General features: G+C 42.0%; 1 protein-coding gene across 3 annotated transcripts in view; it reads left to right on the top strand.

Moving 5' to 3' along the window:
• cep135 (centrosomal protein 135) overlaps positions 1 to 16,075 on the top strand; it is a 135,068-nt gene that overhangs the window by 55,075 nt on the left and 63,918 nt on the right. For all 3 annotated transcript variants that reach the window (XM_043690581.1, XM_043690562.1, XM_043690570.1), the window contains 2 exons: positions 9,275 to 9,340; positions 15,815 to 15,965. In XM_043690581.1, coding sequence (XP_043546516.1) covers positions 9,275 to 9,340; positions 15,815 to 15,965 — 217 coding nt within the window. The remainder of the gene's footprint in view (positions 1 to 9,274; positions 9,341 to 15,814; positions 15,966 to 16,075) is intronic.

Below are 16,075 nucleotides of genomic sequence, written 5' to 3'. Positions count from 1 at the left end.
TAACCTAATCTAGTTCCATTTTCCAGCACTTGCCCCATATTCCTCTAAACCGTTCCATTTCATATACCCCTCCAGATGCCTTTTAAATGTTGCAATTGTACCAGCCTCCATCACTTTTTCTGGCAGCTCATTGCAAGAGAAAATTTTATCTTTAATCTTGCATACTGTTTTATAATTGTCCTATAACTGATCATACTTTAATGTCATGCACTAAATTTTACTTAACTGGGATTTATATAACATCTTTAAACAACGAAAAGGCCAAAAACACAAAATGCTTTCACAAAAGCGTTATCAAACAAATCATCAATCACTGAGCCTGCAAGGAGATATTAAAGCAGATAACCAAAAGCTTAGTCAAAGGTGCAGTTTCTAATAGTGTCCCAAATAAGAGCAGAGGAAGGGATGCTTAGCGTGAGAGTTGCAAACAAAGCTGAGGGCACGGTCATCATTGACAGCTAAAATTAAGGATGCTGAAAAGGTGAAAATCCAAAGAGTTCAGAAATCTTGGAGTATTATGGAGCTGGAGGAGCTAACAGCAGTGGGGAGGGTGAGCCCATGGAGCAGTTTAAAAACAAGGGTGTACATTTTTAAAATAAATTTTAACCAGGAGCCAACACAGGACAGAAATCAAAGGGGTTGATAAATGAATAGGACGTCAAAATTTAGCAGCAGAGTTTAGGATGAGCCAAGTCTCCAGAGGGGAGGATGTGAAAGACCGTGCAGAATACCTGAGAGTATTTGAATTTAGTGGTAATGAAGACACTGATGAGGGTTTCATCAGCAGGTAAGTTGAGCTATTGGCAGAGTTGGTTGGTTTTACAGAGATGCAGTTTGAGATGTGCAGATATGTGATTGGAAGCTCATTTCAGGGCCAAGTTTAGCACCAAAAATCTAAACAGCCTAGTTCAGCCTCTGATAGAGGAAAGTAAACAAGGAATTAGAAGGGCTAAAAGGGGCCATGAAATATCTTTGGCAAACAGGATTAAGGAAGATCCCAAGGCATTTTAAAGGGTAGGTCCACTCAAGGACAGAAGGGGGAATTTGTGCGTGGAACCAGAGGAAGTGAAGGAAGTCCTGTACGAATATTTTATTAGTATTCACAAAGTAGATGGCTTTGATAGATGATGAGTCTTGGGAGGGGAATGTTGATATTCTGAGGCATGCCAATATACAAAAGGAGGAGGTGTTGGGTGTTTTAAAAAGCATTAAGATAGACAACTCCTCAGGACATGATGAGATCTATCCCAGAATGCTGAGGAAATTGCTATGGCAGTATATGAAATCTTTATATCTCTTTAGTCACAGGCAGGGTCCCAAACATTGTAACCACCGTTTTTTCTTTGTTTAAGAAGTGCAATAGAATAATCTTGGAAATTGAAGGCCGTCAGCTTTATGTCAGTGGTAGGGAAATTATTGGAGAAGATTCTTAGGGATAAAAGTTACCCACATTTGGAAAAAAATGGGCCTATTAGTGTTAGGCAACATAGCTTTTGCAGTGAAAGTTGGGTCTAACAAACTTGATTGAATTTTTTGAGAAAGTGACAAATATGTAAGTCCATATGGACTTTTGCAAGGCCTTTGAACGTCAGGCTGGTTCAAGATGATCTGCAGTAAACTGTTAAAATGGATGCAGAACTGGTTTAGTCAAAAATCACACAACACCAGGTTATAGTCCAACAGGTTTAATTGGAAGCACTAGCTTTCAGAGCGCTGCTCCTTCATCAGGTGGTTGTGGAGGACACAATTGTAAGGCACAGAATTTATAGCAAATATTTACAGTGTGATGTAACTGAAATTATACATTAAAAAATACCTTGATTGTCTCTTCCAAATCATGGTTTAGTCATAGAAAACAGTGTTTTACTGACTGGACCACAGATGTTCCATAGGGTTCAGTGCTGGCACCCTGTTGTTTGTAATGATTTAGAAGAGAATGTAGGTGGTCAGATTAGTAAGTTAGCGGATGACACAAAGGTTGGGCGAGCTACAGATAATGGGGAGGATTGCCAGAGGATGCAGCAGGATATAGATGGCCTGCAGTTGAGAGTGTGTTGCTAGAAAAGCACAGCAGGTCAGGCAGCATCCGAGAAACAGGAAAATCGACATTTCGGGCTGGAGTCCTTAATCAGGAATGAGACTAGGAGCCTTGGTGGTGGAGAGATAAATGGGTGGGGTTGGGGCTGGGGAGATGGTAGCTGAGAGTGGGAGGTGGGAGTAAAGATGATAGGTCGGAGAGGAGGGTGGAGCGGATAGGTGGGAAGGAAGATTGACAGGTGCGACAGGTCATGAGAGTGGTGCTGAGCTGGAAGGTTGGAACTGGGGTAAGCTTGGGGGGAGAGGACATGAGGAAACTGGTGAAACCCACATTGATGCCCTGGGATTAAAGGGTACCAAGGCAGAAGATAAGGCATTCTTCCTCCAGGCATCGGGTGTTGAAGAAGTGGCAATGGAGGAGGCCCAGGACCTGCATGTGCTCGGCAGAATGGGCGGGGGAGTTGTAATATTTGGCCACAGGGAGGTGGGGTTGATTGCTGCAGGTGTCCCGGAGATGTTCTCTGAGGTGCTGTACGAGAAGGCGACCGGTCTTGCCAATGTAGAGGAGATCGCATTGAGAGCAGCGGATACAATGTGACATGTGGAAGTGCAGGTGAAACTTTGATGGATGTGGAAGCCTCCTTTGGGGTCTTGGACGGAGGTGAGTAGGGAGGTGTGGGTACAGGCTTTGCAATTCCTGCGGTGGCAGGGGAAGGTGCCGGGAGGGGAGGGTGGCTTGTTAGGGGGCATGGACCTGACCAGGTAGTCGCGGAGAGAATGGTCTTTGTGGAAAGCAGATAGGAGTGGGAGGGAAATATATCCCTGGTGGTGGGGTCCATTGTTGGTGGCGGAAATGTTGGCGGATGAAGTGATTTATGCAGAGGTTGGTGGGGTGGCAGGTGGGGAGGTTCTGTCCTTGTGCGGTTGGAGGGGTGGGTTCGAGGACAGAGGTGCAGGACGAGGATGTGATATTTTGGAGGGTATCTTAAGCCGCGTGGGAGGGGAAATTTCGGTCTTTAAAGAAGGAGGCCATCTGGTGTATTCTTTGATGGAGCCGGTCCTCCTGGGAGCAGATGCAATAGAGGCGGAGGAATTGGGAATACGGGATAGCATTTTTGCATGAGGTAGAATGGAAGGAGGTGTAATCCAGGTAGCTGTGGGAGTTGGTGGGTTTGTAAAAAATGTCAGTGTTGAGTCGGTTACCGTGGATGGAGAGGGAGAGGTCTAGGAAGGGGAGGGAGGTGTGTCAGAGATGGTCCAGGTGAATTTGAGGTTGGGGTGGAATGTGTTGGTGAAGTTGATTAACTGTTCGACCTCCTCATGAGAGCACAAGGTGGCGCTGATGCAGTCATCAGTGGAGCGGAGGAAAAGGTGGGGAGTGGTGCCAGTGTAACTCTGGAAGATGGACTTTTCCACGTAACAGACAATGAGACAGGCATAGCTGAGGCCCCATGCAGGTGGCCATGGCTACTCTTTTCATCTGGAGGAAATGGGAGGATTGGAAGGAGAAATTGTTGAAGGTGAGGACCAGTTTGGCCAAATGAATAAAAGTGTCAGCGGAAGGGTACTGGTGGGGATGTCGGGAGATGAAGAAACTGAGAGCTTGGAGGCCCTGGTCATGGCGGATGGAGGTGTAGAGGGACTGCATGTCCATAGCGAAGATGAGGCGTTGGGGGCCAGAGAAGTGGAAGTCTTGAAGGAAGTGGAGGGCATGGGTGGTGTCCCACCCACGTATGTGGGGAGTTCCTACACCGGGGGGGGATAGGACAGTATCAACTTAGTGGGGCTGGGGCAGGAGCAGCTGAGATGATGGGTCGGTTGGGATATTCAGGCAAATGAATTTTGGGTGGGAGGTACAATCAGGCGGTGCGGGGTACCCATACCTTGAGTAGGAAGTACAATTGGGCAGTGAAGGGTTCCTGAAAGGTAGACTCAGGCGGTGCGGGGTACCCAAACGGTAGAACTGTCTCCTGTTTCATAGATAGCCTGCAGACTTGGCCTGCGAAACAGCAGACAAAATTTAATCTGGACAAGCGCCAGGTGGTGCATTTTGGAAAATTTAATATGCAAGAGGAAAGTATACAGTGAATGACAGAATCTTTAGTAGCATCAATATAGTGATCTAGGCATACAGGCCCACAGTTCACTGAAATGGATAAGGTCAAGAAGGCATGTGGCATGCTTGCCTTCATCGGTTGGGGCATATGTATAAAAATTGGCAAGTCATGTTATAGCTGTAAAGAACTTCAGTTACAAAACTGATCAGAGACAAAAGGTTTTTCGTTTTTCATGTGCTGCCGCAGTCTTTGTGGGTAGAAGAGCCTGTTCCTGTGCTGTTCTTTGTTGTTTAGTTCCCAGATGGAAAGTTCCCAGGAGTCAGAGCTAGGGAAGGGATTTTGCTTCTGGGACTGAAGACAATAGCATCACTCTTGCCAATATTTAAGTTAAGGAATTTTCTGTTCATCTGGTATTGCTCTAACAAAATTGATGGGGTGGGGCGGGGGAGGGAGGTGTCAAGCAATCTGGTAGTGAGGTAGAACTAGCTACTTTCAGAGTATCTATGGAAATTGTTGCCAGCTTTCTGGATGATGTCATCAAGATGAGAAATAGGAAGGGACTAAGAATAGATTGTTGGAGAACATAAGGTAATTTGCAAAGCAGGAATATAAGCAGCTGTTTCTGGTCATTCTGTACATGATCAGATAAGAATAGAATCATGTGGACTCAACTCTAATTTCCATTAGTGCAATAAACAGTGACTCAGTTACAACTTTCTCAAATTCCAAAATCGTAAGACGTATCTGTTTGCCACTCAGTACTTAGGTACATTGACTGCAAAGGCATATAATCATTTGTCCCATTTTTCAGCTGTAATGCAATGGCTATATTCATTGTATTGCTAGCTGCTGCTTTATGAACTGCACAAAAGTATAAATCTTACAAATACAAAGTTTACATGCCCTGTCCCTCCACCATCATCCTCTCCCCACCTAGGTCTCCCTTTGTGTAGTGTCCACATGACAACTACCACCACTGCCTTGCACATAGACTGGTTTGATTCTCTCTTTCTCTCTCTACATTTCACCAAAAGACGACACAGCATTGAGGTACTTGAGGTTTTGACTCACTGGACATTCTTCTTTAATTAAAGAGGACATCTTCGTCACCACTTGTCTTGACTCAAATTTTGATTGGTCGATTATGCTTGAAATGTCAATTCTCCTGCTCCTCAGATGCTGCCTGATCAGCTGTGCTTTTCCAGCACGTCACTCTTCGATTCTGCTCTATTAGTCAATCCTTTTTATATTTTTGAAAGTTTCTCATGGGCTCAGATTGAGCACCCACATTTTATTAGGTATACTTTTTCACACAATCCCCTCCAGAACCAATTCTTATCACCCATCCATTTTTTATCCCAGTACTTAGATGTGATTTTTTTTCTTTTTGCTCAAGCACCACTGCTTTGCTGAAGAAGCTCATCCTTGAATGTAAATGCCCTCATCACTATTCCTTCTATATTTAACTTATTGTGCTTAACTCTGCCTTGATTCCCAATTCTAATCCCTTAACCCAATCTCTCCTTTACGTACAACATCATGAAAGCTCAATCAGCTTAATATTTCACCACCTCTCCTCAACAAGCTATCTCACCAAGACTGTCCTATGGTCCCACTCCTACTTTACCCAGCACAGCTAGTGGATCTCTGGCAATGGCGGCTTTTTCCATTAAGTCACATTTAGCTTCAGAGTGCTGCAAAGGTTCATCCTTAGTCTTACTTTCCTGATTTGCACATTGCCTATTAAAACACCTGGTAGTCTCTGCATGAACACACTCTAGTCTTTCTCACCACAATTTAACTTTCTGTTTAATAGCAAGTTACAGATAAAGACTTCCCTCATTTGAACTTTGGGAGGCCCAAAGCCACTGCATTCTGCTTTCACCTCAAACACAGTACTCTTTAAACTGATGACATTCTCTGAGGCTGCATGTTCATTCTGAAATAGACACTACTGTTTAAATAAAGGGGGCATGAGATAGCGTTGGCAAATAGAATTAAGGAGAATCCAAAGGGTTTTTACAAATACATTAAGGACAAAAGGGAACTAGGGAGAGAATAGGGCCCCTCAAAGATCAGCAAGGCGGCGGCCTTTGTGTGGAGCCACAGAAAATGGGGGAGATACAAAATGAATATTTTGCATCAGTATTTACTGTGGAAGAGGATATGGAAGATATCGACCGTAGGGAAATAGATGGTGACATCTTGCAAAATGTCCAGATTACAAAGGAGGAAGTGCTGGATGTCTTGAAACGGTTAAAGGTGGATAAATCCCCAGGACCTGATCAAGTGTACCCGAAAACTCTGTGGGAAGCTAGAGAAGTGATTGCTGGGCCTCTTGCTAAGATATTTGTATCATCGATTGTCACATATGAGGTGCCGGAAGACTGGAGGTTGGCAAAAGTGGTGCCATTGTTAAAGAAAGGCGGTAAAGACAAGCCAGGGAACTATAGACCAGTGAGCCTGACCTCGGTGGTGGGCAAATTGTTGGAGGGAATCCTGAGGGACAGGATGTACATGTATTTGGAAAAGCAAGGACTGATTAGGGATAGTCAACATGGCTTTGTGCATGGAAAATCATGTCTCACAAAGTTGATTGAGTTTTTTGAAGAAGTAACAAAGAAGATTGATGAGGGCAGAGCAGTAGATGTGATCTATTTGGACTTCAGTCAGGCATTTGACAAGGTTCCATAGGAGGATCTTAATCAGATGGGCCAATGGGCTGAGAAGTGGCAGATGGAGTTTAATTCAGATAAACGCGAGATGCTGCATTTTGGGAAATCAAATCTTAGCAGGACTAACACACTTAATGGTAAGGTGCTAGGGAGTGTTGCCGAACAAAAAGGCCTTGGAGTGCAGGTTCATAGCTCCTTGAAAGTGGAGTCACAGGTAGATAGGATAGTGAGGAAGGCGTTTGGTATGCTTTCCTTTATTGGTCAGAGTATTGAGTACAGGAGTTGAGAGGTCATATTGCGGCTGTACAGGAATTGGTTAGGCCACTGTTGGAATATCGCGTGCAATTCTGGTCTCCTTCCTATTGGAAAGATGTTGTGAAATGTGAAAGGGTTCAGAAAAGATTTACAAGGATCTGGCCAAGGTTGGAGGATTTGAGCTATAGGGAGAGGCTGAACAGGCTGGGTCTGTATTCCCTGGAGCGTCAGAGGCTGAGGGGTGACCTTACAGAGGTTTACAAAATTATGAGGGCCATGGATAGGATAAATATTCAAATCATATCCCTAGGGTCGGGGAGTCCAGAACTAGAGGGCATAGGTTTATAGTGCGAGGGAAAAGATATAAAAGAGACCTAAGGGGCAACTTTTTCACGCAGAGGATGGTACGTGTATGGAATGAGCTGCTAGAGGATGTGGTGGAGGCTGGTACAATTGCAACATTTAAGAGGCATTTGGATGGGTATATGAATAGGAAGGGTTTGGAGGGATATGGGCCGGGTGCTGGCAGGTGGGACTAGATTGGATATCTGGACGGTTGGACCAAAAGGTCTGTTACCATGCTGTACATCTCTATGACTCTAAATGATCTACTCAATGTACAACTAAATCCAAGCTCTATATCTTGTGTTATCACCGCAATTGCAGAACAACCTCGGTTATCCGAATGTCGATTATCCAAACAAGGTCCCATAAAAGCATAATCTGTTATCTGAACAATCAGTTATCCAAACAAAATACTCCCCGCCCTTCTCTTTTGGATAATCAAGGTTGTTTTGACCACCATGACATTTGCAATCTCTAGCCTTTCATTTCCACTTATTCAAAAACTTTCTCTGCTGTAAAATTTGACTTCACAATACCATCCTGGCCAAATCACTCTTTACGAAACCTCCCAAAACTCCGCCTCCTGTCTTGTTTACTTCTATTTTTACCACAGAGTCATACAGCACAGAAGAGGCTTTTGGCCCATGTAGACTGCGCTAACCTATCTATACTGATCTAACTGTCCAGCACTTGGCCCACAGCCTTCAATGATATGACATTTCATGTGTTCATCCATTGTACTTGTTAAAAGTTGCAATGTTTGCTGCCTCAACAACCTTCCCAGTGCATTCAAGATTCCCAGCAAGTATGAGTGAAAACAATTTTCCTGAAATCCTTTACAAGTGTCTTGCACTTCATCTTAAAAGTATGCCTCCTTGTATTGATCCATCAACTAAAGGGAACAGCTTCTTTCTATCCACCGTCTCTATTCTCTCTGATCTTATACATCTCAACAAGTCCCCTATTAGCCTTCTCTGCTCCAAAGAAAACAATCTGAGGCTATCCAACCTCTCTTCATAGCTAAAATGCTCCAACATAAGCAAAGTCCTGGTGAATATCCTCTGCACTATTCCAGTGCATTCACGTCCTTCCTGTTGTGTAGTGACCATAATTGCACACAGTTCTCCAGCTTTGGCTCAACCAGAGTTTGGTACAGCTCCAATGTAACTTCCGTTCTCTTTATAATCTATGCCATGACTGATGCCACATCTTATACACCTCCTTAATTCCCCAATCCTTCTGGAAACTGTGGACACCCCAAAATCCCTCTGTTCCTCTAAGCTTTCTAGTATCCTGCCATTCATTAGGTACTCCCTTGTCTTATTACTTCTTCCAAAGTGCATCACCTCACCTCACCTTTTTCAGAGTTAAATTCCATCTGCCACTGATCTGACCAATCTGTCTTTATTCTCCTGTAACCCAAGACCTCCTTCCTCACTATAACCCACCCAAAATTTGTGTCATCTATAAAATTACTTGTCATTCACCCATATTTTCATAAGTTTGTCATGAACAATAACAACTCAGCACTAATCCCCATGGTACGCTACTGGCCGCACAAACAGCCTTCTACCACCATCCTCGACTCCAACTACTAAGCCACTGTCATCTAATGTATCAAATCCAGAATCATAATTTGCAAGTCCTCCCGTCACTTCAATCACAAATTAACTCCTAATGCCCCCCACAACCATCTCAAGATTTTGGTCTCCCCTCCCTTTATTTAACCTTAGGTGGCAGAAACCTCACATTCTCATCATATTCTCAAACTCATTAGTTAAGTTTGTTGACTTGATTATGGATCTTTCGCTATTGGTTGACAAAAAGGATGTAATTGCCCAATTTGTCAAGGAACATGAAGAATGGCATTACTAAGAATTAAGTAATCTACCTTCATCCTTGCAGGATGAAATTAAGAAGCAGCACAAAGAACTGGAAGGATTTGAAGAAACAATTGCCAGACTGACCAAAGTAAGTCCCTTTTTTCATTTATAACGCATGTTATTTTGGGGTTGGGAGAATCTTAAATTCTGAATTTGATATATGTTCTGAATATATAATTTTAATTGGCTGAATATTGTACTTGAAAACATTCGGGAGCTTGCAGAAAAGATTGAATAGTTCTAGGACTGACAAACTTCGTTGTGAAAATAGATTGGAGAAATTAAGACCATTTTCCTGAGAGAAAAGAAGACTTAGAGGAGATTTGATAAAGGCATTCAAATTCACGATGTGTTTCGATAAGGTGGATAGAGAGAAGCTTCCACTCGTGAAAGGATCAAGAATAAGAGGGCACAGCTTTAAAGTATTTTGTGAAAGAAGCAGAAATGACATGAAAATCTTTTTCATGTAACTTGTATTTAGGTTCTGGAATGTACACTGCCAGAGGATTTAATGGAAGTAAGTTTAATTAAAGCTTTCAGGAGAGAGTTAGACAATTATCTGAAAGTCATTAGAAACCTTACACTGTGGAAGCAGGCCTTTCGGTCCGTCAAATCCAAATCGGCCCTCCAAAAAGTACCCCACTCATACCCACCCCCTCTACCCTATCCCTGCAACCCTAAAAGCCCCATGGCTAATCCACCTACCCTGCACATCCCCAGACAGTAAGGGCGACAGTAAAGAGAAGCTGAAAGATAAAATTCTAGAATTTAGGCCCATGGCAGCTTGGCACCATGGCCTCCAATAGTAAGACAATTAAAATTGAAAATGTGCAGGAGATCCGATTTGGAGGAGTATGGTTAAAATGAGAAGCTTGTTATCACAAGGAATAATCATGGTGAATAGTGTAAATCCATTTAAGGGAAAAGTAGTAGAGTCATGGAGATGTACAGCATGGAAACAGACCCTTCGGTCCAACCCGTCCATGCCGACTAGATATCCCAACCCAATCTAGTCCGACCTGCCGGCACCTGGCCTATATGCCTCCAAATCCTTCCTATTCATATATCCATCCAAATGCCTCTTAAATGTTGCAATTGTACCAGCCTCCACCACATCCTCTGGTGGAGGATAGCTCATTCCATACACGTACCACCCTCTGTGTGAAAACGTTGCCCCGTAGGTCTCTTTTATATCTTTCCCCTCTCATCCTAAACCTATGCCCTGTAGTTCTGGACTCCCCAACCCCAAGGAAAAGGCTTTGTCTATTTACCCTATCCATGGCCCTCTTAATTTTGTAAACCTCTATAAGGTCACCCCTCAGCCTCTGACGCTCCAAGGGAAACAGCCCCAGCCTGTGTTCAGCCTGTCCCTATAGCAACATCCTTGTAAATCTTTTCTGAACCCTTTCAAGTTTTACAACATCTTTCAAATAGGAAGGAGACCAGAATTGCATGCAGTATTCCAACAGTGGCCTAACCAATGTCCTGTATAGCTGCGACATGACCTCCTGTACTCAATACTCTGACCAATAAAGGAAAGCATACCAAACACCGCCTTCACTATCCTAGCTACCTGCGACTCCACTTTCAAGGAGCTATGAATCTGCACTCCAAGGTCTTTTTGTTCAGCAACACTCCCAAGGACCTTACCATTAAGTGTATAAGTCCTGCTATGATTCGATTTCCCAAAATGCAGCACCTCGCATTTATCTGAATTATCCCTGTATTCCATGAGATCTAACCTTGCTAATCAGTCTCCCATGGGGAACCTTGTCAAATGCCTTATTGAAGTCCACATAGATCACATCTACTGCTCTGCCCTCATCAATCTTCTTTGTTACTTCCTCAAAAAACTCAATCAAGTTTGTAAGACATGATCTCCCACGCACAAAGCCATGTCGAGTATCCTTAATCAGTCCTTGCCTTTCCAAATACATGTACATCCTGTCTCTCAGGATTCCCTCCAACAAATTGCCCACCACCGACGTCAGGCTCACTGATCTATAGTTCCCTGGCTTGTCATTACCACCCTTCTTAAACAGTGGCACCACTTTGGCCAGCCTCCAGTCTTCCGGCACCTCACCTGTGACTCTTGATGATACAAATATCTCAGCAAGAGGAACCAGCATTTACTTCCCTAGCTTCCCACAGAGTTCTAGGGTACACCTAATCAGGTCCTGGGGATTTATTCACCTTAACTTGTTTCAAGACATCCAGCACTTCCTCCTCTGTAATCTGGACATTTTGCAAGCTGTCACCATCTATTTCCCTACAGTCTATATCTTCCATATCCTTTTTCACAGTAAATATTGATACAAAATACTCATTTAGTTTTTTCCCCATTTGCTGTGGCTCTACACAAAGGCCGCCTTGCTGATCTTTGAGGGGCCCTATTCTTTCCCTAGTTACCCTTTTGTCCTTAATGTATTTGTAAAAACTTTTTGGATTCTCCTTAATTCTATTTGCCAAAGCTATCTCATGTCCCCTTTTTGCCCTCCTGATTTCCCTCTTAAGTATACTCCAAGTCCTTTACACTCTTGTAAGGATTCACTCGATCTAACAAAAGAAGAAAAAATTAGAAAAATATGCTGATGAGGTTGTATGAAGAAAGGTGGAACTTATTTAGAAAGGTTTCATTGGTTTGGGTGACACTTGCAAGCTCAGCATTTGTTGCCCTTGAGCTGAGTGGCTTGTTAGGCTATTTTAGAAGGTAATTAAAAGTCAACCCTTGCTGTGGATCTAGAATAACATCTAACCCAAACTAGATAAGTTAGATTTCTTCCCTGAAGTACATTAATAAATCATGGGGTTTTTATGACAACTGGCAATAGTCTATTTTATGGCATCATGATACTATTTTGTTGTGGGTGAATGACCACAAATTACCTTTAATTTGGCTACTTATTTAGAAATCGCACAGACAGTCAAGTAATGTAGCAACCAAATATTAGAGCCCTCAAGTAAGCAGGTATAACCCTGCAACCTAACTTAGATACTACCTGATTGATGGTGAAATCTGGCCATGATCAACAATGATCTGACTCTGGGAGGAGTTTCCAGGGTTTGGTCCTTTTGCAGTGTTGTTCTTCGAAGTTCTGTCGTTGAGTTCTTCTAATGTTCGAATCTTAGACAGACTTTCATTCTTCAGGTGATATGTTGATGATTTCTTTAGAGTACTTTCATTCCAGTTACTGCAAGTCTGCAGCTGGCTTCCTTATCAAAAGAAATTTCTTTGTTTCTAGTTACATTTGACCTGAAATGTCATTCGAAGACACAGCTTCCCTGTGATTAACTCCTTAAATTCTTCTGCAGGCTAATCACTTGTTTATGTGGCAATAAAGCATCCAGTTTATCAAGGAGGTGTCAAAGCAGCTTTGTTTATGTAATCTCGGCAAGACATGGCTAATTGCTTGAGTCACTGCGTAACAGCCTATCTTTGTTTCTGAACAGTCTTTTCCAGACAGAGTCATTGCTGTGTGTAAAAGTTTATCATTTGTCAATTCATTTAGTCCATGAACAGTTATTAAAAATCTGAAGTTTTTCATATCACAATTTTGATTCTTCATTTTAACCAATTCGTTTCATTTCAATTCCACCATGTCCCCAGAGCACTAGCCTAGGTCTTTTAGTTGCTCAGTGACATTATCACTGGCTGGGCTGGGTTTTGTTCAGAGTAGTTTGTAATGTTAAATGAAAGTGAAAGTTGCCATAGTGTCAGAGGACCAAAGGCTGCTCTCTCCTGAGAGAGATACAACTGAGTTTAAACTGAAGGTTACTATGCGTTAGGCGAGGTGCAAGTTAGCCTCTTCCCTTCTGTAAGGTAGCTGCTGTAACTTTGGGTAGATCTGCCTTTTTTTTCTGGATGCTTGACTTCACTAGGGAGTTCTGTGACAAGGATATCCATTACCTTCTTTGTTCAATAGTCAACTTAACTAGCTTTGCATGGACATACCAGTCTATATTGTACAACTCTGGATTCAAAGAGTTTATAATTCAGAAGTGATTAACAAACAGCTGTGATACCTCTCTAATTATCTTATACTTTTCTTCACTCTCATTCTCATTGTCTTTCTTAACCTTTTCTATCTGCCCTAGAATATGTTGCTTTCAAAACCCTACCTGTTCTTTTAACCTTTCTAGTTTACATTATTTGGCTTCCCTAAACGTAATTATCTGTTGTCCCTCTCTCTGCACTCAAGATTTTCTTGCCCCCCATTTACTAGTTTAAATCCTTAACTGCTCTGTTCAGGTCCTTATGAAGAAATTGGTTTCATTGAAACCGACCCAGCTTGGCTGTCTCCTTACTTCCAGGCATCTTGTCAATACCCTTAATCTGAAAAAGTCTCTTATACCATCACTTCGACCACCTGCTGTGATTTGACTCATCTGTTTTCACTCCACTGAACTAGCATAATGATCCTGAGTTTACTGCCCTATTTTTAGTCACACCTAATTTCTCAAAGATCCTTTGCAACACAGACCACGATCTTGCTTATTTTTATACCAGTAGGACAGTTGACTTCATGTTACTGTCAAGTTTTTTTTTCCCCAGAAGCATCTTAACCAATTCCTTGTCATCATAATTCAATGCCTTAATTGTGTCACAATAATCATCTATGGAACAAAATGTGTAATATTAGTAGGTATGAAAAAATGTTGGTCATAATTTTTTATGTTTAATTGATCTTTTAATATGAGTTGATACTAAAACACCATTTTGATAATCTTTCATTCTCTGGTTCTACTGAACTATTCCAGGTTTGCTCTGGCAATTTACAAGATATTCAGCTTCTTGAATTAATTGGTACCTTGTAACTTGCTGTCAGCCAACTCCAAAACTATATTTATTACAAGGGTCTGAATCATTTCACTGCTTGGCAATATAATTCATTGATGTTTTCTTCACTGAAAGAAAGAACTTGGTGTATGTTTGCTGCTATTATCACAATTATTCACCATTTTAGGAAGTAGCACAGGCCCGAGTCACTAAGCACATTGATAATATCTTGTTAATGGTGAATATAGGGTTTTATTGATGCCAGTAACAGATTATAAGGGAAATGGGGCAAATATTATCTCTTTTGGTGTGTAAGGCCCAAATCTTATGAATTCTAAAAGCTGAAAGAGGCACTTAGAGTCATAGAGATGTACAGCGCAGAAACAGACCCTTCAGTCCAACTCATCTGCGCTGACCATATATCCTAAATTAATCTATTCGCATTTGCCAGCACTTGGCCCATATTCCTCTCAACCCTTCCTATTCATATATCCATCCAGATGCCTTTTAAATGTTGTAATTGTACCAGCCTCCGCCACCTTCTCTGGCACCTCATTCCATACATGCACCGCCCTTTGCGTGAAAAAGTTGCCACTTAGGTGCCTTTTAAATTTTTCGCCCCTCTTCCTAAACCTATGCCCACTATTTCTGCACTCCCCCCACCCCAGGGAAAAGACCTGGTCTATTTACCCTATCCATGCCCCTCATGATTTGATAAACTTCTATAAGGTCACCCCTCAGCCTCTTGATACTCCATGGAAAATATCCCAAGTCTATTCAACCTCGAATTCTGGCAACATCCTTGTAAATCTTTTCTGAACCAACATCCTTCCTATAGGAGGGAGATCAGAATTACACACACTGTTCCAAAAGTGACCTAACCAATGTCCTGTACAACTGCAATATGATCTCTCAACTCCTGTACTCACTGCTCTGACCAATAAAGGAAAGCACACCAAATGCTTCTTCACTGTCCTATCTACCTTCAACTCCACTTTCAAGAAACTATGAACCTGCATTCCGAGGTCTCTTTGTTCAGCAATACTCCCCAGGATCTTGCCAATAATGGTATAAGTCCTGCCCTGATTTGCCTTTTCAAAATGCAGTTCCTCACATTTACCTAAATTAAACTCCATTTGCCACTCCTTGGCTCATTAGCCCATCTGATCAAGATCCTGTTGCACTCTGAGGTAACCTTCTTCGCTGTCCACAACACCTATAATTTTGGCATTATCTTCAAACTTACTAACCATACCTCTTATGTTCACATCCAAATCATTTATATAAATGATGAAAAGCAGTGGACCCAGCATCGATCCTTTTTGCACATCACTGGTCGCAGGCCTCCAGTCTAAAAAGCAACCCTTCACCACCACCCTCTGACTCGTATCTTCAAGCCAGTTCTGTATCCAAATGGCTAGTTCTCCCTGTATTCCATGAGATCTAACCTTGCTAACTTATAGAGGAAGGTATGGGGACTCATTGAAGCATTACCCATCTCGAGTCAAACAAGTATTCAAAATTTTCTCTCTATGAAGTAATCCTGTAGCAAGTGTGCAATGACCAATTGAGGCTGGGACTTTCTTCAGCTAAAGTCTATATCTTGGGAGAATTACTACAATAAAGCTAAGTGTGAATATGTTAACATTAATTTGCGGAGGGCATGTTTCACAGCGTTATAATTATAACAGTCTAATGAATGCTCCCATGAAATATTTGATATTTCTTACTAATTACTACATTTTAAATTCTTTTCCAAACATATAATTACAATACTGTTTCTAGGAGCTTACTGCAACACATGCTGACAGCAACAAGCTTCAAGAAGATTTACAATGTAAAGTGGAAGAAATTAAAACTCTCAGCGATTTGTTAAATCAAGTAAAACAGGATAAACAAAGGCTGATTGAAAGAGTTGATAAACAAGTAGCAACAGGTAATCGATGATCTGCCATGAAACAAATATAATATTTCTGTACATCTGATTTGGAAATATGCATTCTTTCCTGAATTTCTGCAATCACGAAATACTAGTTTTTTTCAGTT

Source organism: Chiloscyllium plagiosum, chromosome 1, assembly GCF_004010195.1.
Source record: "Chiloscyllium plagiosum isolate BGI_BamShark_2017 chromosome 1, ASM401019v2, whole genome shotgun sequence".
In the NCBI taxonomy this organism is placed as follows: domain Eukaryota; kingdom Metazoa; phylum Chordata; class Chondrichthyes; order Orectolobiformes; family Hemiscylliidae; genus Chiloscyllium; species Chiloscyllium plagiosum.
The sequence above is the reverse complement of the archived record's forward strand: the minus strand, read 5'-3'. Positions and strand labels throughout refer to the sequence as shown.